This window comes from Pristis pectinata, chromosome 4 (genome assembly GCF_009764475.1).
Source record: "Pristis pectinata isolate sPriPec2 chromosome 4, sPriPec2.1.pri, whole genome shotgun sequence".
Lineage (NCBI taxonomy): Eukaryota > Metazoa > Chordata > Chondrichthyes > Rhinopristiformes > Pristidae > Pristis > Pristis pectinata.
Genome location: NC_067408.1, coordinates 115,967,572 through 115,992,799, shown reverse-complemented (window position 1 = coordinate 115,992,799; position 25,228 = coordinate 115,967,572). Strand labels below are relative to the sequence as shown.

At 46.6% G+C, this 25,228-nt stretch overlaps 1 protein-coding gene across 1 annotated transcript in view; it reads left to right on the top strand.

Annotated features, from left to right (window-relative positions):
* Positions 1-25,228, top strand: part of robo2 (roundabout, axon guidance receptor, homolog 2 (Drosophila)) — a 1,057,792-nt gene that overhangs the window by 986,601 nt on the left and 45,963 nt on the right. Inside the window, exons 20-22 of the mRNA XM_052015293.1 lie at positions 3,457-3,593; positions 7,881-8,141; positions 14,085-14,241. Of these exons, the coding sequence (XP_051871253.1) occupies positions 3,457-3,593; positions 7,881-8,141; positions 14,085-14,241 (555 nt within the window). The remainder of the gene's footprint in view (positions 1-3,456; positions 3,594-7,880; positions 8,142-14,084; positions 14,242-25,228) is intronic.

Below are 25,228 nucleotides of genomic sequence, written 5' to 3'. Positions count from 1 at the left end.
GTTCAAGAAAGTCAAATCTTGAATGGTCTAATATTGGACTCAAACATTTAATGACATTGGACTCAAACATTTAATGACATTGTAGGATTCTTGACCTAATACTGTAAATACTTTCAGTTTTAATCTGGGACTGTCATGGGGTCAGTCACACCGTGATGGGATCACACACTTGAGGGGTCAGTCACACAGTGATAGGGCCATGCTGTTGAGAGGCACATTGTTCCCTGAAAGTGGCATCACAGGTAGACAGGGTGGTGATGGAGGCTTTTGGCACGCTGGCCTTCATCAGTCAGGGCACTGAGTACAGCAGTTGGGATGTTATGTTGCAGTTGTACAAGGCATTGGTGAGGCTGCATTTGGAATATTGTGTCCAGTTTTGGTCGCCCTGCTACGGGAAAGATGCTACTAAACTGGAAATTGCAGTAAAGTTTTACGAGGATGTTGCCAGGACTTGAGGGACTGGGTTACAGAGAGACATTGAGAAGGCTGGGACTTTATTCATTGGAACGTAGGAGACTGAGGGGTGACCTTATAGAAGTGTACAAAATCATGTGGGGCATAGATAGGGTCAATGCGCACATTCTTTTTCCCAGGGTTGGGGAATCAAGAACTAGAGGGCACAGGCTTAAGGTGAAAGGGGAGAGGTTTAAAAGGGACCTGAGGGGCAACTTTTTCACCCAGAAAGTAGTCCACATATGGAATGAGCTGCCAGAAGAAATGGTAAATTAACAATATTTAAAAGACACTCGGACAGGTACATGGATAGAAAAGGTTTAGAGGGATATGGGCCAAATGCAGGCAAATGGTACCAGCTTAGATAGCCATCTTGGTCAGCATGGAATGGTTGGGCCAAAGGGCCTGTTTCCGTACTGTATGACGCTATGACCCTGTAGGTCATTTAGGTCGAGAGAGAAGAGGCAACATTGACATTCAATGATGAAATTTTCCTACCTCACTCAGCTCACACACACTGAATGTCCACCTCTGTGGCCCCAGCTCCCAATAAGATTCAGGAGCAGAGCAAAAAGTATTTTGAAAATTTCCCGATACCTAATTCTGAGTGAAAGGCAGTTAATGTCTATTGGAACTAGGCCTAGCTGGAAATTATGGGCCAAACACATCAGATGTTTAATCCCTTCCATATGTCATGAAAGGAATGAGTAACAAAGATAAAACATCTCGTGCTCATTTCTTAGATAGATATTGGCTGCATTAATTGGACATTAGTTAACATAGATGCTTGAAATGGCCACTTCTTATTGGCTGCTTCCAAATTGCTTTGACTCCCCAATTACACTTAATCGATCACGGGGTAAATGACTCATAGATGATGGATTGGTTGAAGAGTGATCACCTGTCATTGCCACACTGTGGGGACAGGCATTTCAGATTAATGTCGTGTACCCAGGGAACACCTTAAATATCCATCAGGGCTGTCTGTTCCAACAGAGTTTGCCTGCAAAAGAGGGTTGAGCAGTGCAATCAAACTCCCCATCTCGTATCACTAACATGCCACTCCCTTCACCCTGCCAGCAGTGACCATGCCCGCAACTACCTTGGCCCTGAGCAAACTCCCACACAAGACCGTGACCGGTTTAGATGGAGGGAACAGAGAGAACAGTTTGCCTTAAGATATCTTCATCAGTCACATGTACACCGGAACACACAGTGAAATGCATCTTTTGCGTAGAGTGTTCTGGGGGCAGCCCGCAAGTGTCGCCACGTTTCCGGCGCCAACATAGCATGCCCACAACTTCCTAACCCGTACGTCTTTGGAATGTGGAAGGAAACCCACGCAGACACAGGGAGAACGTACAAACTCCTTACAGACAGCGGCCAGAATTAAACCCAGGTCTCTGGTGATGTAATAGTGTTACGCTAACCGCTACACTACCGTGCCTGCCCTGGATGGATCAGGGACAATTGGTAATTGGTTTATTATTGTCACGGGTACAAAGATACAGAGAAAATCTTTTGTTTGCATGCCATCCAGACAGATCATTCCATACATAAGTACATTGAGGTAGTACAAAAGGGAAAGAAAAGCAGAATGCAGAATATAAAGTCAAGTTTATTGTCATATCCACAATTTTATACATGCAAAACTTGCAGCAGCATCACAGGCACACAGCATCAGATACCCAATATTCACAAGAAAAACATAAATTAAACATAAATTATACACAAATTTTACAAGAAAGAACATAATTAGAACAAAGAAAAGTTAGTTATAGCACACAGTGGTACAGTTATAGTATTGCATATAGTGTTACAGTTACAGAGAAACTGCAGTGCACGTAGACAATAAGGCGCAAGGGTCACGACAAGGTAGACTGAGAAATCAAGAGTTCATCTTTAGCGCATCAGAGGTCTGTTCAATAGTCATAGCAGCCGGATAGAAGCTGTCCTTGAGCCTGGTGGTATCTGTTCTCAAGCTGTTGTATCTTCTGCCCGATGGGAGGGGGGAGTAGAGAGGAAACACTGGGGTGGGTGGGGTTCTTAATTCTGTCGGCTGCTTTCCCAGGGCATCAGGAAGTGTAGACAGAGTCAGTGGAGGGGAGGCTGGTTTGTGTGATGGACTGGGCTGTGTCCACAACTCTCTGCAGTTTCTTGTGGACTTGGGCACAGATTTAAAACTTTGGTGAAAAGTTAGACAGGGGGATGTGAGGAAGGACATTTTTTACACAGATGCAGTGACGATGTAGCACTTGTTCCCTGAAAGGACGGTGAGAACAATCAGAGCCTTCAAAAGGGAATTAGATGGGCCCTGGGTAGAGTGTAATTTGCAGGACCACAGGGAAAGTGGGAGAGTGGGATTGATAATGTTCGACAATGGGAACCATCACAAACTCAATGCAGACACCAGAGACCGCAGATGCTGGAATCTGGAGCAACAAACAAGATGCTGGAGGAACTCAGCGGGTCAGGCAGCATCTGTGGAGGGAAATGGGCAGTCGGCATTTCAGATCGAGACCCTTCACCCGCACTGAAAGATAGAGGGGAGGTAGCCGGTATATAGAGGTGAGGGGGAATGGTGGAGCAAGAGCTGGCAGGTGATACGTGGATCCAGATGAGGGGGACGTATAAAGAAGTTGGAGAATGGGAATGGCGACAGAGACTGGGAGGTGATTGATGGAGGCAACAAGGGACTGCAAACTCAGTGGGCCAAATTCTCTCCTTGTACATCTTAACAACTGAATAATTCTAAGTTCTCGAACTCCCGCCCTAAACCCTTCCATAAGTCTAACCAAGCTATCAATCCCTTGCATTCTGCAGCTGGAGAAACTGTTCTCAGGGACCAGAAAATGCCTGCCAAATTTTGAGCTCACTAGTGAAGTCTGACAGTGCCCACATAAGAACAAAGGGAGCCCCGCCAAAATCGGCGAGCTCGATCGGGGCGGGTCGGTCATGTTGTCTCTGAGGGTTATTCATTTCCTCTCTCACCTCGTTTTCCAGTAGACCCGGCCTGCTTAATCCTGGTGAATCCAGCTACCCCTGGCTCGCAGACTCCTGGCCTGCCACCAGCCTTCCTGTTAACGGGAGCGGCAACGGACCAGGCGACCTGGGAGGAGTAGGGAACTTCAACCGTGGTGGTGAGTGCTGTCTGAGGGTTGGCGCCGTTGGGTAGAGCCATGGAGCTCTCTGGGAAATTCCAAGGATGCTGGCTGGGAGGGATGGGAGTGTGAAGATTCCAACTCTGAGTGAAGATATTTTGCTTTAGTGTGTGGCTACACGGGTATGGTGGTATTGAACCAGAAAGTGGAGCTCAGTCCTGTGGAATTAACAATCTAAAGCATAAGAAAAATAACTAATCATTTGTAATGGTGACCACGAACACGACTGAATTTTTTTATTATACCCTGCCCGGTTCACTGATCTCCTTCAAGAGAAGAAATCTGCCAGATCTGTCTTCCTTCTCCTGTGCATGACTCCAGTCCCACCAATGTGGTGGCTTTGGAACGTATCTTCTGAAATGGAGCAGCAAACCACTTGGTTGGTATTGGGATTGGTTTATTATTGACACATGTACCGAGATACAGCAAAAATCTTTTGTTTGCATGCCATCCAGACAGATCATCCCATACATAAGTACATCAAAGTAGTACAAGAGGAAAACAGAATGCAGAATATAGTGTTACAGTTACAGAGAAAGTGCAGTGCAGGCAGACAATTAAAGTGCAAGGGCCACGACGAGGTAGATTGGAAGATCAAGAGTTCATCTTTTTGCGTATGAGAAGTCTGTTCAAGATACAAACACTTGTATCACCAGGCTCAAGGACAGCTCCTATCCCACTGTTATAAGACTCTTGAACGGACCTCTTGTATGATAAAGATGAACTCTTGACCTTTCAATCTACCTCATCGTGGCCCTTGCACCTTAGTTGTGTACGGCACTTTCTCCGTCACTGTAACACTATATTCTGCATTCTGTTGTTGTTTTTTCCTTTTGTACTACCTCAATGTACTTAATTATAGAAAGATCTATCTGGATGGCATGCAAAACAAAAGCTTTTCACTGTATCTCGGTACATGTGACAATAATAAACCAAATACTAATTACAGTTCCTGCACCTGATAACAGCGGGTTAGAAACTGTCATTGAGCACTGGTTCGAAGGATTAGGGATGGGTAATAAATGCTGTCCCTGCCAGTGATGCTCAGCTTGTGAAAAATTAATAAACCATAAAAAGCGTAGTGTATGTTGTAGAAATTGAACAGCACAGTCCTGGAAGACACGGAGACTTACGGATGATTGCCAATCCCCAACGGCCCTTGAGAAGGTGGTGGTGGTGAGCCACCTTCTTGAACCACTGTAGTCCTTCTGATGAAGATACTCCCACAATGCCATTAGGGAGCGAGTTCAGAATTTGGCCTCAGTGACAATTCCAGATTCAGACGATGTGCAACTTGGAAGGAGAACTTGCAGGTGGTGGTGTTCCAATGTCCCCTCTGCCCTTGGCTTTCTTGGTGGTGGAGGTCTTGTGTTAGTGTTCTTCTTGAGTTGGCCTCATTTGCATAAGGCCATGTCACCAGATCAGGATCCAGAAGCCCAGATTATTTCAGAGGTCAATTAAGAGTCAATTATCTTGTTGGGTCTGGAGTTATATATCGGCCAACTCAGATATTTTCCCCGGAGGGATGTTGGTGAACCAGTGGGTTTGTCCACAATCCTGCTGTTTCATGGCCACCCTTACCGGCGCTAGTTTTAATGAGTTAATGGAATTTAAATTCCTCAGTATCCTTGGTGGGATTTGAACTCACAGCTTTCGATCAGGTGTTGTGCATGCTAATGCATTAACTTAACCATATTGTTTTCTGGGTAATTGTTGAACAAATCCCCAAAAAGGGAGCAACATTTTTGTTTCATCTCAGACTGAGATAATTGTAGGAATTCAACAAGAACAAGAAATGGAATCAGGATTAGGCCATTGGGCCCATCGAGCCTGCTCCGCCATTCAGTAAGATCATGGCTGACCTTTTACCATACTTTCCTGCACTAACCCTGTTGCTCTTCATTCCCAAATATCCAAAAATCTATTAACTTCTTTCTTGAATATACTCAGTGACTGAGCCGGCACAAGCCTCTTCGGTAGGGAATTCCAAAGATTCACCATCATTTAGTCCAGAATATCCTACCCCTTATTTTGAGACTGTTATCCTTGATTCTCTTCACCCAGCCAGGCAAAGCATGATCCCGGCATGTACTCTGAAAGAATTTTGCATGTTTCAATGAGGTCACCTTTCACTCTTCTAAACTTAAGAGTGCACAGATCTCTCCTCAGATGACTAACAAACCATCCTAGAAATCAATCCAGTGAACCTTACAGAAGCCAATCCCCTAAGTCTCTATACATTATTCTCGATGCAGTCTCACCGCAGCCTTCTATAAGTGGAGCAAGACATCTCCATTCTTTCATTCAAATCCTCTTGCAATAAGAGCCAAGGTACGATTTGCCTTCTAATTACTTGCTGTACCTGCACATTGACTTTCAGTGATTGGTATACAAGGACACCCAGACCTCTCTGAACACCAACATCTATGACTCTGACTCTATCAGGCAATGGCACAGTTCAGAAGGAACCCACTCCACCCATCTTGCCTGCGCTAGAGTGAGCTCATGCACAGGACAAGACCATAAGATATAGGAGCAGAATTAGGCCATTCAGCCCATCAAGTCTGCTCCACCATTCAATCGTAGCTGATTTTTTTTTCAACCCCATTCTCTTGCCTTCTTCCCGTAACCCTTAACCCCCTTAACAGTCAGGAACCTATCAATCTCTGCCTTAAATACACCCAGTGACTTGGCCTCCACAGCCCTCCATGGCAACGAATTCCACAGATTCACTGCCCTCTGGCTGAAGAAATTCCTCCTCATCTCAGTTCTAAAGGGACGTCCCTTTTTTCTGAGGCTGTGCCTCAGAAGGGGAATTATTCTCATTCCCTTGCTCTTTCTGCCCAGATTATTTTTTGTAGTAATTGTCAAATTGTTTTTGAAGATTCTGTTCAATCTGCTCCCACTGCCCTTTCAGGCAATGTGTTCTGGATCATAGCAACAGCCTTGATATCCATTTCTGTTTTCTTTTTAACTCTGCAATGTTTCTTGGAATTATTTTACATTCAGTGTGTTTAATGAAAGGTGCATTTATCTGACACCTTAACGCAATTTAACCTAGGTCACGGGTGCAGAATCGGATTGAAATGTGACACTGAGCCTCACCAGGAGTATTAGGACAGGTGGCCAAGACATTGGTGAATGAGAGAGGATTTAAAGTGTGTCTTAAACAAAGAAGGAGCAGAGACGTTGAGGGAATTCCAGAGCTCAGGACCTGGGCACAGCCAGTGGTTGGGGGGGGAGGGTGGGGTGATTAAATGCAGGGATGATCAAGAGGCCGTAATAGGAGGAGCACAGAGACCTCAGAGGGTTCAATGGCTGGAGGAGACTCAAAAGATAGTGAGGGCCAAGACTGTGGAGAGATTTTAACAGGAGTTTGAGAATTTTAAATGGAGGCCAGATGCTGAGCATCATGCTGTGTAATTCCTGCAATTTTTCGGTGTTGTTTTTATATATAAAGGATGGATTTAGTCAGTGGATTGTGAAGGGCATTCAGCATATCACAGATGGAGACCGTATATCATCTTCCCTCTGCTGGTTCATGGACGGCATCTGTTCCGAAACACTTACACTCAGGATGACGTGTTTATTTTTCATGTCAGATGTGGTCGTTTGCAAACTCGCCTACGGATCACTGACTGGTTTCCTCTCCTTCCCTCTTCTCTCTCTTCCTCCCTCTCTCCCTGCCTTTCACTCCCTGACCCTCTTGGGCTTGCTCTCTCTCTCCTTTCACTTTTCTTCATTCTCTCGCTCCATCGGCCTCTCTACTTCCCTGCCTCTTCCCCTCTCACTCTTTTCGCTTCTTCTTCTCCCCCTCTCCTTCACCGTTCCCCCCTCTTCCCTGTCACATCCCCTTCTCTTCCTCATCTCTCACCCCTCTTCCCCTCTCTCCTTTCCCCTTCCCTCTCCCTCTTCTCCATCCCCATCCCTGCGTTTTATTTCTCTTTCCTTCTGCCTCTCTCCATCTCTCTCCCTCTCATTCTTTCTATTCTCTCTCTCTTTCTGTCTCTCTCATTTGTGTTCTCTCTCTCTCTCCCTCTATTTCTCCTTTCGCTTGTTCTCTCCCTCTCTCCCTCTCCCTCTTTCTCTCCCCATCCATCCCTCCCCTCCTCTCTCTCTCTCCCACTCTCACACATTCTCTCACTCTCTCTCTCTTCCACATTCTCTCTCTCTCTCTCTCCCACCTCTTCCTCTCCCTCTTTCTCCCCGACCCCCTCACTCCATCCTCCCCCATCCTCGCACCCCTACCCCCACGTGGCGCCTCAGGTCAAGGCGACAAGTCAGGCACCATGCTGTCGGACAGTGCCATTTACAGCAGCATCGATGTCACCACCAAGGCCAGCTTCAACAGCCCAGGACAGATCACACAAGCCACGCCATATGCCACTACCCAGATCCTCCACTCCAGCAGCATCCAAGAACTGGCCGTCGACCTCCCCGACCCCCAGTGGAAGACCTCCATCCAACAGAAGTCAGACTCTACCGGATGCGGCTACTCCCTGCCCGACCAGAGCAAGTTCAACAATGGTGAGTGGGAGGGTGTACAACCCAGGGTAAGTCCAGTCACAGGGTGCGCGGCCACTTCATGGACTAACGAGAAGGCTTTCATTGTGCTTCAGACAAGGAGTGTCAGCATTGTGGCCTTGAGTTTTTGGCATCATTGAGGTGTATGAATCTGGACGCCTGGAATTCAGGAGGATTCAAAGGGATTCGGACTTGAACTTACATCAGTCTGCAAGTCTCCACAACCCTCCCTTCCATCTTCTCCCATATCCCTCCCCACCTTTTACCCATATTCCACAATTCTACACGCCAACCTTCTCCCCGATCCTCAAGCCCTTACACACCCACCTTCTCCTCATCCCTCCCCAAACCCACCCACATATTCCCTGGTCCCATCTTCCCACCTTTTCCACATATTCCTCAACCCATTCGCCAACCTTCTCCCAAAGCCCCACTTACCCATTCCTCAGCCCCAGACATCACTCCTTCCAAATCGTTAAACATGAGAGGCCAGTAGGACGATATGGAAATGGAAATGACCCCTGATGCCCAGTCAATATGGGTGATGTCAGAAGGAGGGATCAGAGGATTTGGTCAAATAGTTGCTTTCATTTGGGATCTGAAAGGAGAGGGTGGACATTGACAATCAGTTGACCTTGCTGGTCTTAAGGCCTTTAGTGAGAAGTTGGATGCGAAACAAGGGTGGAGAACTAGCCACTTAAATGTCTGGTTAGACCACACTTAGAGTACTGTGTCCAGTTCTGGTCGCCTCATTATAGGAAGGATGTGGAGGCGTTGGAAAGGGTGCAGAGGAGATTTACCAGGATGCTGCCTGGTTTAGAGACTATGCATTATGAGGATAGACTAAGGGAGCTATGACTTTACTCTTTGGCGAGAAGGAGGATGAGAGGAGACATGATAGAGGTGTACAAAATATTAAGAGGAATAGATAGAGTGGACAGCCAGCGCCTCTTTCCCAGGGCACCAATGCTCAATACAAGAGGGCATGGCTTTAAAGTAATGGGTGGGAAGATCAAGAGAGATATCAGAGGAAGGTTTTTTACCCAGAGAGTGGTTGGGGCATGGAACGCTCTGCCTGGGGTGGTGGTGGAGGCAGGTACATTGGTCAAATTCAAGAGATTACTAGATAAGCATATGGAGGAATTTAAAATAGAGGGATATGTGGGAGGAAGGGGTTAGATAGTCTTAGGCGAGGTTTACAGGTTGGCACAACATTGTGGGCCAAAGGGCCTGTATTGTGCTGTACTGTTCTATGTTCTATGTTCTAAATCATGAGGTGTTGCATGGTGTAAGTAGGTTTGTGCAGACGAGTTGGGTGAAATGGCCCATTCAGCTGTTCTGCATTCCATACAATTCCATGTAACATTGCTTACCTTGATGTTAATTGGGTTGGTCATTCAATCAAAATTTATTTAAGCTAACTTAGCTTGCTTGCACTATTGGATTCAGCAACGTCTTTAAGCCAAATACAAAATACTAGCTCAACAACAAGGAGGTATCAGTGCTTCTAAAGAAAAGTTTAGTCGAGGAGTCAGGTTTTAAGAAGTGTCTTCAGGTTGTAAAGGGGGCAGAGAGATTCAGGAGGGGATTCTAGATCTCAGGGGCTCAGTCCCTGAAGGTAAGCCCACTAGTGGTGGAGCAAATTAAACTGAGATGATCAAGAGGCCAGACCTGTAGGAATCTCCGGACGTGGTGGAACTGGAGGAGATAAAAGAAGTAGGAAGGGATTGCTTGGTGAAACCTTCGAGGGATTTGAAATTAGGTTTGAGAATTTTAAAGTTGAGATGTTGCCACAGTCATTGACTGAACATTTTATTTTTTGGAGGATGAGGGGTGATCTTATAGAGGTGTATAAAGTTATGAGGGGCGTAGTAGAGTGAATGCACACAGTCTTTTTCCCAGGGTTGGGGAATCAGGAACTAGAGGGCATAGGTTTAAGGTGAGAGGGGAGAGATTTAATAGGAACCTGAGGGGCAACTTTTTCACCCAGAGTGTGTTTCGTGTACGGAACGAGCTGCCAGAGGAAGTGGTAGAGGCAGGTACAATAACAACATTTAAAAGACATTTGGGCAGGTACGTGGAGAAGAGAGGTTGCGAGTGATATGGGCCAAATGCAGACAAAGGGGACTAGTTTAGCTGGGTACCTTGGTCGGCATGGACGAGCTGGGGCTGTTTCCGTGCTCTTTGACTGTGTGGAGCAGACTGATGAGGGAATTGGGATATCGGCAGCAAAATTCCAGACGGGCTTCAGGGCTGGACTCTGTGTGGAATCCTGCAGAGTCCAGCCCAAGATTTCTTCTGCATCCTGAGGTTAAGCAAGCCAAAGTTTTATTCCAATGGGTCTTGCGCCAGTTTCCCTTTGAACGTCCATGAAACACAACTGGATGCAAAAAACAATGGCCACTGATGTTAAGACTCCCTATTGCGAGTAGTTTGCTGTGTTTCCTCAGAACCTCCACAGCTTCTGCTTTGACTGCATGTCCTTGCATGTGCCTGCACCATGAGCTAATAACACCTGATGCCGCTGTGACTTCTGCCCTTTGACCTTTAGCCCTGCTTATCATCCCTGACTACCGATTGGCTGAGGGATTGTCTAACAGAATGCCTCACAACCATTCTGAGGACTTCAGCACCTCCAGTTCCCACAACAGCTCAGAAAGAAGCCTCTCAGGTTTGTCCTCTGTACTAACACTACCCTCTGAACCCCTCGAAAACAGGTCTGGCGATGTATTATTGAGCATGGTTCGATCTATGACAAGTCGTTTCCTTGTGCATTTTGCCTTGTTGGAGGCTAATAACTGTGTATTCATTCCTGGAGTTTAATTTCCTTTGATAGATGACACTCCACCAAGCTTGAAGAAAAGGGAGAGCCTTTCAGCACAGTGAGAGTCCCAGAGACACAATGAAGTCTAGTCAGTGTTGTAAAGAGAGAAATGTAGCAGCTAGCTCACCCCGACTGTGGTCGAGAGAGCTCGCACCCGTATCTCTGCCATTTCCCGCACTTCCCCTCTCACCCCCACCCCTCCCAGACCCAACAGGGATAGGGTCCCCCTTGTCCTCACATTTCATCTGCATCTGCAGTCCTTTGTTTCTCACCCATGGAATCTTCCTACCAACCATGGTGAAACAGTGGGCAGATCTCCTGTCCAGACCATGGCACTGATGACAGGAGCTACCCCTGTCTCCTTGCGGAGGTCTCCATTCCCAGCCTCGATGTTGGTCTGCATTGCCAGATCATCTTCCCATCTCAACATCCGCCCCACTGCAGTGGATCCTCAAAGAGTCCAATGGGGCAGTGTGGATTTTCCCAGCTCTTGGGCTGGGGATTCTGTCCCTGAGTCTCTGGAGCAATTACAACAGTCCCCATTCATGTGGCAAGGGTCCTCTGCACTTCCCTAGTCTGGGCTTTGAGTTCTTGACCAGGGCTTCCCCTCTGATGTGACAAAGGAAGATGCTCAGTTGTGAAATGATTACTAGTAGGTAAGAAGATTGAGCGATGGACAGTTAATGGAATCATGTTTGCAAATCAATCCACCCTTCCATCCATGAATGGAATAAAAATATAAAACCTTTTATTTAAGACAAGTTACCTGGAATGAAGCATTGGTAGGGTACACTTTAATCTCTGTCTAACCCGTGCTGTCCCTGCCCTGGGAGTGTGTGACGGGACAGTGTAGAGGGAGCTTCACTCTGTATCTAACGGTCCCTGCCCTGGGAGTGTGTGACGGGACAGTGTAGAGGGAGCTTCACTCTGTATCTAACGGTCCCTGCCCTGGGAGTGTGTGATGGGGCAGTGTAGAGGGAGCTTCACTCTGTATCTAACGGTCCCTGCCCTGGGAGTGTGTGACGGGACAGTGTAGAGGGAGCTTCACTCTGTATCTAACGGTCCCTGCCCTGGGAGTGTGTGATGGGACAGTGTAGAGGGAGCTTCACTCTGTATCTAACCGTCCCTGCCCTGGGAGTGTGTGATGGGACAGTGTAGAGGGAGCTTCACTCTGTATCTAACCCATGCTGTCCCTGCCTTCGGAGGGTGTGATTGGACAATGTAGAGGGAGATTTACTCTGCATGCAATGTGTGTGCTTCCCCTATCCTGGGTGTGGTGATGGGGCAGTGTAAATACCACTTTACTCTGCATGTAACCTGCACTGTGTCTGATCTGAGAACATTTGAAATTAACTCTGTTTATCTGAAGCAGTGGGATGTTGTAGAACGTCAGATCCTCAGACCTATTGACAGCTCCCTGGAAGTGGAAGAGATAATGTACATCATGTTGTGAAGTATACCATCACCCTTCCTATAAATCACTTGCTGCTTGCAGCTGTGGATCTGTTCCAAACCCTGGCTGCAACAGAGGCTTCATTTCCTGGTGATAATTCCTTCCCTCCATCTCCACAACGCCATCTGACTCCGATTCCCTTCACTCGCCCTGGGCACGCATGTGTTCCTCTGATTGACAGGTCAATTCCTGGACTGTCTGTTCCCGACACTGACTCCACCCCAACTCTCCGCCTCCTTCTCCCACCACCTTCACCTTGCTCATGGAAGAAAAAAACCTGTGAATCCTGAAGACAGTTAGTTGGAACAGGCAATATCTGCAGAGCGAGAGACAGACAGACAGATAAGTTTCTAGTGGCATCCTTTGTCAAAACTGGTCTCGCTTGATGCATCCGTTCCTCTGTTCCTTTACAGATGCTGCCGGCTTGGCTGATTGCTTCTGTTGTCTCCCGTTCCTGATTCAGAATTCCTGAATCCTCGTTATTTTGCTTCTCCGCTTGTCCCTCTCCGACAGCGAGGAAATACAAGCAAATCTGTTTTCCATCGGTGCGGTTTTGTTCACAGAAGAACAGAAGGCAGTCTTTCCAGCCTGATGCACCAGTGTCTGCATCTGTGTCCGTCCACCCACCTGGGCTCGTTAATTGTTAATAACCAACGAAAACTATCAATCAATTAATTTCCAGCCTCAACAATCTTTTGAGAGAGTTCCAGATTTGTACTTCTCTTCCATAAGGAGCTGCTGCCTAATAAATTGGCCTGTCTCTCACTGTGAGGTTTGGCATCACCACCCACATTCCAAGGAAAACAAATCCAGCCTATGCAGTCTCTCTCCATAACTGAAATGCTCCATTTCCAGACAAATTTCTGGTAAATTTCCTCTGCACCCCCTCCAGTGCAATCATGTGCTCCCTATAATGTGGTGACCAGAAATGCACACAGCTGTTGCCTAACCAATGTTTTTGTGATTATATATTCTCCTTGATTAAATATCCCTCCAGCCAAATCTGTTGCAAACAAGGAGTTTGATCGTCACCACAGAGGTAATGGGCCGAAGGGCCTCTTTCCATACTGTGTGACTTCATGATGTTTCTTCAAAAGTGTAGGCTGAGAAATGACCTCACAGCGTTCTTCAAGATAATGAACAAGTCTGAAGGGGTTGATGTGGGGAATATTTCTAACTGTGGAGGAGACAGAACCAGGCTTCATTTACAGTGATGGATCAGTGATAACTCCGTCTTGGGAACTCGGGATAATCACCTTCAACCAGAGGTCAGGGATAAGGGACAGCTCACTCCCAAAGGGAGCGATTGAGGGGAAGGGCAGAGGTAAATCCGATGGGAAGCTGGATAATCGCACATGGGAGAATGGAACAGAGAGACATGGTGATTCGAGGAGAGAGAGAGGAGGGGCCCAGAGCAAGAAGAACTGAGAAAACATGAGATTAATGTGGGATGGTTGATGGTCGGTATGGACTCAATGGGCCGAAGGGCCTGTTTCCATGCTGTACCTCTCCATGGCTCGAAGACCAGAACAGACCAGATGGGCAGAGTGAGCTGTCAGCATTTTGGAATACTTCATAAGATGATTCAGCCCAGTCACCCCTCTTTGGTTTGTCTCTGAGCGAACCGATCATTTTACCAGGAAGCTGTAACGTCTCGTGGTGTTTGCAGGTGGGAAAGGTGGGAAGAAAAAGAAGAATAAAAACAGCATCAAGCCGCATAAGAACACAGGGTCCAACTGGTCGAACGTGCCGCTGCCTCCTCCCCCAGTACAGCCGCTCCCCGGAACAGAGCTAGACCACTACATCATGGACCACCACGAGAACGGGTAAGGTCCCCACTGCTTCTGCTGGCCAGCATTTATCGTCCATCCCTAATGACCCTTGGGAGCTTCCAACCTGAACCCCTGCAGTCCTCCTGCTGAAAGTGCCACCATGATGGTGTTGGGGAGGGAGTACCAGCAACAATGGAAGACCGGCGATAGATTCCCAGGTCAGGATGGTGTGTGGCTTGGGGGGGGGGGACCTGCAGGTGGAGGTGTTTCCCTGCACCTGCTCTCCTTGTCCTCCTTGGGGGGGGGGAGAGGCGGTGGGCTTGGGAGGTATTGTATGTGCAGTCCAGTTAGTCTGGTGCTTCTTGAGGAGTTCTCCTCCTTTCGTGGTTTAGTTTTGTTGAGCTTCATTGACACCAGGCAAGTGGAGACAGGTTGAGATGTTTCCCTCCCATCTTCAGCCAGATGCGCTGCACAGGTGATCTCTCCTGCCAGGGTCCCGCCTTCGCCAACACTGGGCATCAGCCAATTCAACTCACTCCCAGTAAAGCTAAGAAGTGGCTGAGGGCACTGAGACCAAACTCATCCTACAGGTGTCTGGGCTAAAGTGTCTCAGCTGGCAACAGAACTTTTTGTCTTATCTTAAATTGTGACCAGGTGAACAGGCAGGAACACTAAATGATCATGGAAGTGCCTGCCTTTTGCTCTGAGTTTAAGATAAGATCAAATGAGATATCTTTATTAGTCACATGTACATCAAAACACACAGTGAAATACATCTTTTGCATAGAGTGTTCTGGGGGGCAGCCCGCAAGTGTCACCACAATTCCGGCACCAACATAGCATGCCCACAACTTCCTAACCCATATGTCTTTGGAATGTGGGAGGAAACCCCGGAGCACCCGGAGGAAACCCACGCAGACACGGGGAGAACGTACAAACTCCTTACAGACAGCGGCAGGAATTGAACCCGGGTTGCTGGCGCTGTAATAGTGTTACGCTAACAGCTACGCAGTCTTGCCTTGGTGAGTCTCTGGTAGCTGGACCCTGAAAATAACCAGTCAAGTTTGATGATGGAGGTGTCAAAGTTTCACAATGTCTGGGTCCCAAATTCACAAGCAATTTGACGTAATCTGTTTTGTTTTCAGAATGAATGTGTGTGTGTGTGTGTGTGTGCGCGCGCGTGCGCCCACGTGTGTGTGTTTGTGTGTGTGTTTGTGTGTGTGTTTGTGCGTGTGCGTGTGTTTCTCCAAGTCTCCACTGTGCAATATGTTCTTGATGTAACTGCGCGGAGTATATTAGTTGCCCTGGCAACTCCAGTTATTAAGGGGCTAATGTGATCAGAAAGATTGGCATGGAGCATCAGGCACACGGGGCAAACCTCCATCTCGGATCTTCTCCACATTTGCCACTGAAAGATTCTTGCCTTTCCAATAACTCACCCGACCCAGCACACTGGGAACTGTTGGGTATTTAATTCATTGCCTCATCCATGTAAAAAGGCAAATAGGCTTCCCCCTCCTCCTGCCAAATTCTTCCTTTTTGTAAACAGTAGTGGAGTTCTTTGCTTCCCGCTGGTTTGAAGGTCTTTTGTTGGATCACACCCATCTTCCAAGCACTCCAAAAAAGAGTAATAAAATTACCTTTCCAATCCCATGGGCAGGAGCCAATGCGCACCATCTGTGTCCTTTCTCTCCCTTTCTTGTTTTACCTTCATGGAGGTGAGATCTATTAATGCAAAGGGGTGTGGGGGCAACATGTGAGGCTGCAACTTGCTGGGATAATGAAGGCAAGTTTAATGTCGTTAGCTGCTATTAGTATGTAAATTAACCCAGCAATTCCTGGCAAGGTTAGAGACTCCCTGTGTGTGAAATCCCTGCAAGTTGCCACAGGATTTGTTTGCTTCATTGTTAGCCTTGCAACAGCCAAACGTCTCCTGCAACCTCATCTGAATTAAACGGTGCAGGATGTTAGGGCTAGTACCTAACTGCTTAAGGAACCATTTAAACATAGTCTATGTTCTTATTAATCCAATCCCTTTCTCCAGCCTCAAAGGAGAGTGATTAATATCATTGAGGCCCCTTCCAATAGAAAATAAAGTTTTGCCAGAAATTTTTGAAAATTGAAATTAATATTTATATTTTGTTCCAACCTTCATTTTCTGTCTGTCTTCTTTTGATTAATCCAAAATGTTCCTTCCATTATTTCTCTTTCTGTTTCTGTAGCAGTTAGCATAACGCTATTACAGCGCCAACGACCCGGGTTCAGTTCCAGTCACTGTCTGTAAGGAGTTTGTACGTTCTCCCCGTGTCTGCGTGGGTTTCCTCCGGGTGCTCCGGTTTCCTCCCACATTCCAAAGACGTACGTGCTAGGAAGTTGTGGGCATGCCATTTTGGCGCCGGAAGCGTGGTGACAATTGCGGGCTGCCCCCAGAACACTCTACGCAAAAGATTTGGTATTGGTATTGGTTTATTATTGTCACTTGTTCTGAGGTACAGTGAAAAACTTGTCTTGCATACCGATCGTGCAGATCAATTCATTACACAGTGCAGTTACATTGAGTTCGTACAAAGTGCATTGAGGTATGCATTTCACTGTGTTTCGATGTACATGTGACTAATAAAGATACCTTATCTTAATTCCAAAAGGGCAGATAGTCAGATTCTTTTTGCCAGGGTGGAATCCCAGAGGGCATCGCTTTAGGGTGAGAGGGGAAAAGTTTAAAGGAGATTTACAAGGCATATTTTTTACCCAGAGTGTGGTGGGTGCCTGGTGGAAGCAGAAATAAATGCAGAGTTTCAAAGGCCTTTAGACAGACACGTGAACAGGCAGGGAATGGAGGGATATGGACCACGTGTAGGCAGATGTGCAGTTTAAATTGGCATCATGGTCGGCACAGATATTGTGGGCCGAAGGGCTTGTTTCTCTACTGAACTGTTCCATGCACGCTGCTAACTTGGTTGTAGTTCAACTGATTTTATTGTCCTTTTTTTGTTCTTCTTTCTCACGCCTTATTATAGGACGTAGACTCCAATTATCCCCAGGGTTATGTTTATTCAGTGTTAACTTGAGGATACAACAGGAAACGGCCTTTTGGTTCAACAGCTTGTGTTTAGTGGGATCTGTGCTTTTCTGGCAAAACCAGCATTTATTTCCCACCGTTACTTGCCCTTGGGAGGGAGTTGGTGAGCTGCCACCTTCAACCACTGGAGCGCTTCCGGTGAAAGTGCTCCCATAGGATGTGGTTATACTGGAGAGAGTTCAGAGTTCAACCCGGATAAGTGTGAAGTGATCCACTTCAGGAGATTGAACTCAAAGGCAGAATACAAGGTTAATGGCAGGACTTGTAGCAGTGTGGAGGAACAGAGGGATCTTGGGGTCCACATCCATAGATCCCTCAAGGTTGCCACGCAGGTCGATAGGGTTGTTAAGAAGGCGTATGGTGTGTTGGCCTTCATTAGTCGGGGTATTGAGTTCAAGAGGTGCGAGATGATGTTGCAGCTCTATGGAACTCTGGTCAGACCACACTTGGAGTATTGTGTTCAGTTCTGGTCGCCTCATTATAGAAAGGATGTGGAAGCTTTAGAGAGGGTGCAGAGGAGATTTACCAGGATGTTGCCTGGATTGGAGAGCATGTCTTATGAGGATAGGTTGAGCGAGCTCGGGCTTTTCTCTTTGGAGAGAAGGAGGATGAGAAGTGACTTGATAGAAGTTACAAGATGAAAAGAGGCATAGGTCGAGTGGACAATAAGAGACTTTTTCCCAGAGCGACAATGGCTAACACGAGGGGACATAATTTTAATGTGATTAGAGGAAGGTAAAAGGGGGATGTCAGGGGTAAGTTTTTTACGCAGAGAGTGGTAGGTGTGTGGAACGCACTGCCGGCAGAGGTTGTGGGGGCAGATACATTAGGGACATTTAAAAGACTCTTAGATAGACACATGAATGATAGAAAAATAGGGGTCTATGTGGGAGGGAAGAGTTAGATAGATCTTAGAGCAAGATAAAATGTCGGCACAACATTGTGGGCCGAAGGGCCTGTGCTGTGCTGTAGTGTTCTATGTTGTTCTATGTTATGTTGAGAATCAGAATCAGGTTTATTATCACTGACATATGGCATGAAATTTGTTGTTTTGTGGCAGCTGTACAGTGCAAGACATAAAAACTTGAAGATCAGTGTGGCCATCTATGTGTGGAGCTGAAAAAGATGGAAGAGATTTTAGATGGACTTTTTCCATCTGTGATTACTAGGCAGACAGGCACAGAGTTTATAGAACCGAGGAAAAAGAGTCGTGAAGTCATGGACCGTATCTGAATTACGGAAGAGGAGGTGCTTGTTGTCTTGAGGCGAATTAGAGTGAATAAATCCCCAGGACCTGACGAGGTGTCCCCTCAGACCTTGTGGGAGGGTAGTGCAGATATTGCAGGGACCCTGGCAGAGATATTTGAAACATCCTTAGCCATGGGTGAGGTGCCAGAGGACTGGAGGATAGCTAATGTTGTTCTGTTGTTTAAAAAAGGATCTTAAGAATAAGCTGGGAATTTATAGGCCGGTGAGCCTGACGTCAGCCGTGGGTAAATTATTGGAAGGTATTCTGAGGGACAGGATAGATAAGTATTTGGATAGACTGGGCCTGATTAGAGACAGTCACCATGGCTTTGTGCGTGGCAGGTCATGTCTCACATATTTAATAGAGTTTTTTGAGGAGGTTACCAGGAAAGTTGATGAAGGTAAGGCGGTGGACGTTGTCTACATGGACTTCAACAGGGCCTTTGACAAAGTCCCACATGGGAGGCTGCTCCAGAAGGTTAAGTCGCTTGGCAGTCAGGATGAAGCAGCCAGTTGGATTCAATGTTGACTTAGCGGGAGAAGACAGAGAGTGGCAGTAGATGGTTGTCTCTCTCACGGGAGGCCTGTGACTAGTGGTGTGCTGCGGGGATCGGTGCTGGGTCTGTTGTTGTTTATCATCTATATTAACGATTTGGATGATAATGTGGTTATCTGGATCAGCAAATTTGCAGATGACACCAAGATTGGGGGCGTTTTGGACAGCGAGGAAGGCTGTCAAAGCTTGCAAAGTGATCTGGACCAGTTGGGAAAATGGGCTGAAAAATGGCAGATGGAATTTAATGCAGACACGTGTGAGGTGATGCACTTTGGGAGGACAAACCAGGGTAAAAGTTACACGGTGAATGGTAGGGCACTGAGATGTGCGGTAGAACAAAGCGACCTGGGAGTACAGATCTGTAATTCCTTGAAAGTGGTATCAAAGGTAGACAGGGTTGTAAAGAGAGCTTTTGGCACATTAGCCTTCATAAATCAGCGCATTTGAGTACAGGAGTTGGGATGTTATGTTGAAGTTGTATAAGACGTTGGTGAGGCCAAATTTAGAGTATTGTGTGCAGCTTGAAAGAGTACAGAGAAAATTTACATGGATGTTGCCAGAACTTGAGGACCTGAGTTACAGGGATAGGTTGAATAGGTTAGGACTTTATTCCCTGGAGCGCAGGAGAATGAGGCGAGATCTTGTAGAGGTGTACAAAATTATGAAGGGTATAGATAGGGTGAATGCATGCAGGTTTCTTCCCCTCAGGTTGGGTGAGACTAGAACTAGAGGTCATAGGTTTAGGGTGAAAGGTGAAATATTTAAGGGGAATCTGAGGGGGAACTACTTCACTCAGAGGGTGGTGCGAGTGTGGAACGAGCTGCCAGTGGAAGTGGTGGATATGGGTTCAATCGTAACAATTAAGAAAAGTTTGGATAGGTACATGGATGGAAGGGCTTGGGAGGGCTATGGTCCGGGTGCAGGTAGATGGGACTAGGCAGAAAACCAGGCCAGCATGGACTGGATGGGCGGAAGGGCCTGTTTCTGTGCTGTAGTGCTCTGCAACTCTACATAAAAAATACTATAAGTTACAAAAATAATAAATCATGCAAAAGAGGAATAACAAGGTAGTGTTCATGGGTTCATGAACTGTTCAGAAATCTCATGGCGGAGGGGAAGAAGCTGTTCCTGAAACATTGAGTATGGGTCTTCTACCTCATCTCCGATGGTAGTAACATGAAGAGGGCATGTCCTGAGTGGTGAGGGTGCTTAATGATGGCTACCACCTTCTTGAGGCACTGCCTGTTGAAGATGTCCTCGATGGTGGGGAGGGTTGTGCCCGGGATGGAGCTGACTGAGTCTACAACCCTCTGCAGCCTCTTTCAATCCTGCGCATTGGAGCCTCCATCTCAGGCTGTGATACAACCAGTCAGAATGCTCTCCACCGTACATCTGTAGAAATTTGCAAGAGCCTTTGGTGACGTACCAAATCTCCTCAAACTCCTAACAAAGTAGAGCCACTGGTGTGCCTTCTTTGTGATGCATCACTGTGTTGGGCCCACGGTAGATCCTCTGAGATGTGATTGCCCAGGAAATTGAAGCTGCTCACCATCTCCACTGTTGCCTGGGTCGGAGGTCTTTAGATCTGGAGAGAGATTGGACAGGCTGGGCTCTGGAGTGAAGGAGGCTGAGGGATGATCTGATATGAGATCATGAGATTATGAGAGGTGTAGATATGAGCAGATACAATAGCAACATTTAAGAGGCATTTAAGAATGTTCAGGGAATAGAGGGATCTGGATCACGTGCAAGCAGAAGGGATTAGTTTAATCAAGAATCATTAGCTTACTTAGCTTGGCACAACATTGTGGGCCAAAGGGCCTGTTCCTGTGGTGTACTGTGTTCTATATTCTAGATTGTCAATATTCTTTTCCCATGATGTGGGTATCAAAATCCACAGGGCACAAGCTGAGGGGGAGGAGTTTTAAAGGGGATCTGAGGGCAAAGTTTTTTTGCACAGAGTATGGTTGATATTTGGAACTCGCTGCCAGAGGAGGTGGTGGAGTCAGGTACACTTACGATGTTGAAGAAACTTTTAAGCAAAAACTTAAATAAGATTTCTTTATTAGTCACATGTACATTGAAGCACACAGTGAAATGCATCTTTTGCGTAGAGTGTTCTGGGGGCAGCCCGCAAGTGTCGCCACGCTTCCGGCGCCAACATAGCACGCCCACAACTTCCTAACCCGTACGTCTTTGGAAAGTGGGAGGAAACTGGAGCACCCGGAGGAAACCCGCGCAGTCACAGGGAGAATGTACAAACTCCTTACGGACAGTGGCCAGAATTGAACCCGGGTCGCTGGCGCTGTAATAGCGTTACACCAACCGCTACACTACTGCGCCTGCCATAGGCAAGACATAGAAGGATACAGACCTGGGCAAATGGGATTGGTGTAGAAGGGCAAAATGGTTGGCCTGGACCTACTGGGTTGAAGGGCCTGTTTTTCTGCCGTACAACGCTACAGCTCTAGGAGACTGTGCTCCTGGCGAGGAGTTTCCCAGATTTAAACCCAGTGACGATGAAGGACCAACAAGTCAGGACGATGTGGGACTTGGAGGGGAACCTGCAGGGGGTGGTGTTCCCCTGCACCTGCTGCCTTGTCCTTCCCAATGCGAGAGGTCGCAGATTTTGGGAGGTGCTGTCAGAGTAGCCCAGGCGACAACCTACAGTACGTTTGTAGGTCGTGCACACCGCAGCCACTCTGTACTGGTGGTGGAGGGGGTGAATGTTTAGAACATATAACAGTACAGCATAGGACAGGCCCTTCGGCCCACAATGTTGTGCCGAACTAGTTAAGCTAATGATGCCTAGTTACACTGATCCCTTCTGCCTGCACATGGTCCACAACCCTCCATTCCCTGCATATTTACGTGCCTACGTAAGAGCTTCTTAAACTCCTCTATCATAACTGCCTCCACCACCACCCCTGGCAGCGCTTTCTAGGCACCCACCACTCTCTGAGTTAAAAACTTACCCCGCACAGCTCCTTTGAACTTTCCCCCTCTCACCTTAAATCCTTGTCCTCGAGTATTAGACATTTCAATCCTGGGACAAAGGGTACTAACTGACTACTCTATCTATGCCTCTCATAATTTTATAAACATCTATTAGTGTTGGTATTGGTATTGGTTTATTATTGTCACTTGTACCAAGTCACAGTGAAAAGCTTGTCTTACAAACCAATCATACAGGTCAATTCATCACACAGTGCAGTTTCATTGAGTTAGTACAGAGTGCATTGATGTAGTCCAGGTAAAGACCTCTGGATCTGGGCACTGACTTCAAAGACCGAGAATGATAAAATGATAACAAAAATTACAGGGGCAGGAGTCAATCCACACATCCCTTGAGCCTTCTCTACAAGAGCCATATAGCATAGAAAAAAGCCCTTCAACCCACTGCATCCATCTGACCGTCATGCCTATCCATACTAATCCCATCTGCCTTCATTAACTCCCCATGCCCTGCTCATTCAGTTCCCCGTCCAGATGCCTCTTACGTGTTGTTACTGTTCCTGCCTCCACCACCTCCTCTGGCAGCTCGTTCCTGATACCAACCACTCCCTGTGAAACATTTACCCCTCAGATCCCCTTTAAGCATCCCCCCCCCTCACCTTAAACCTATGCCCTTCAGTTTTGGACACCCCTACCATGAGAAAGGAACTCTGGCTATCTACCATATCTATGACCCTCATAATTTAGTATTACCTTTTACATGTCACCTCCTCATCTCCTTCGCTCCAGGGAAAACAGACTCAGCCTATCCAATCTCTCCTGATAGCTCAAGCCCTCCAGTCCAGGCAACATCCTTGTGAATCTTTTCTGCACCCTTGTAGGGCGGCACGGTAGTGTAGCGGTTAGCGTAACGCTATTGCAGCGCCAGTGACCCGGGTTCAATTCCGGCCGCTGTCTGTAAGGAGTTTGTACGTTCTCCCCGTGTCTGCGTGGGTTTCCTCCGGGTGCTCCGGTTTCCTCCCACATTCCAAAGACGTACAGGTTAGGAACTGTGGGCATGCTATGTTGGCGCCGGAAGAGTGGTGACACTTGCGGGCTGTCCCCAGCACATTCTTAGCGACACAAAAAGACATATTTCACTGCGTGTTTCGGTGTACATGTGACTAATAAATAAATATCTATATTTAAGCTTAATCACATCCTTCCTACAGGTTGGTGACCAGAACTGCACTCAGTACTCCAAGTGTGGCTTAACCAATGTTTTGTACAACTTGGAATGAGCTGCCAGAAATAGTGGTTGAGGCAGACACATTAGCAACATTTAAAAGCCATCTAGATAAGTAATGGATAGAGGGGTTTAGAGGGCAAATGGGCCAAACACGGGCAGATGGGACTAGCTCTCTGGGCAGTCAGTATGGACGAGTTGGGCCGAAGGGCCTGGTTCTGTGCTGTATGACTATAATATCCTAACTCTTGCACTCAATGCGCCATTGAGTATAAGAAAGGTCACACCTGACCTGATCTGGGCTTCACCTTCCTGCCCGTTCCCCATTACTCTTTGACTAAAACAATCCACTTCTTTCAAAGGGCTAGGACCAGTACGATTGGCCAAATGACCTACTCCTGTACCACATGATTCACCGGGACATTTGACTATCAAAGGGAAGGTGCTCCTGAAGGCATGTGAAAAAAAGTCAACAATACAACCTCAACCCTGTCATTCTATCTCAGTGAAAACGGGCTACTTTGATAATTGAATAACAACACTTAGAATTATTTGACACACTTTTCCAAATGAATCAATTATCCAAAGTGAAATTGTATTTAACCTCGTTAGCAAAGTGTAGAGAGGGGTCACCACCAAAATGCCGTTTAATATTCAGGAGGAGTGGAGAGAGGTCAGTGTTTGACGCATTCTGGTAATGATGTAATTATTCTTCATTCTGGAATATCATCTCAACTTCACACACAGTTTAGTAAATTAGGATTCTATCATCTTGTAAATTTTAATTACTGTCATTGAGAATATTCCACAGGGCCCTGAGGGCTAGATCACTGCAAATGCTGGAAAACTAAATTAGCAATAGAAAATGCTAGCAATCATTAATATACATACAGAACAGCCAAACAATTGGCCTATGGATTTCTGCATCCGCAGTTATGAGGAAGATCTCCTTTGCAACCAACCCATTATTTTACTTCTCCCTAAACCCTCACTTGGTGCATCTTTTGCAAGGCGGGGGCGGGGGTTTGTTTTAAAATAACTTTCTTAAGTCAAACAAAAGAACTTAAAAGAAAAACAGAAAATGTTGGAAACACTCAGCAAGTCAGGCAGCGTCTGTGGAAAAGAAAAAGAACCAAAGTTAATGTTTCTTGTCTGGAACACTGATGACTCTGTACCTAACCCATGGTGTCCTTACCCTGGGAGTGTGTGGTGGGACAGTGTAGGGGGAGCTTCACTCTGTATCTAAACTATGCTGTCTCTGCCTGGGAATATTTGATATAACAATGCAGGGGGAGCTTTAATCTGTGTTTAACCTGTGCTATCCTATCAAGGGAGCTTCATTCTGTGTCTAACCTGTGTTTACAGATTATAGGCATTGAACTGCATAGTTAAACAAGAATGTCTGTCATTTAAATTATAGAATGACATCGCTAATCCTCTTTCCCTCATCCTCTTCCTCCAGGACACACCTTAAAACCTACTTCTTTGAACCTTTTGTTTCCCAAGGTGTCAGTTCCTGGTTGGTGTGGTTCCCGTGAATTGCCTCGGGATGTTTACTGTGCTTGAGACACAGTATAAATATTACATTCGCAAAATACAAATGGCTGAAAGACCTCATGGCAAGGACCTTGCCTTGATGCAGGGTCTCGACCCGAAGTGTCCTCTCTCCCTTTGCCTCTGCAGATGCTGCCTGACCCACTGAGTTCCTCCAGCAGTTTGTTTGTTGCTCCAGATTCCACGTCAAGTCAAGCCAAATTGAGTTTATTGTCATGTGCACAAGTACGGTCAGGTTCAGGTACAATGAAAAACCTGCTTGCCGCAGGATCACAGGCACGTAGGTACAGACAACACACAGAATATAATTTATACATAAATTATACGAGACAGTGAAGAGAAGAAATGACATTAGTGCAAAAAAAACTGATAAATCAGTGACAAGTCGTGCGAAAGGTGGTCTGTACTGTGCCGTTGCTGAGGT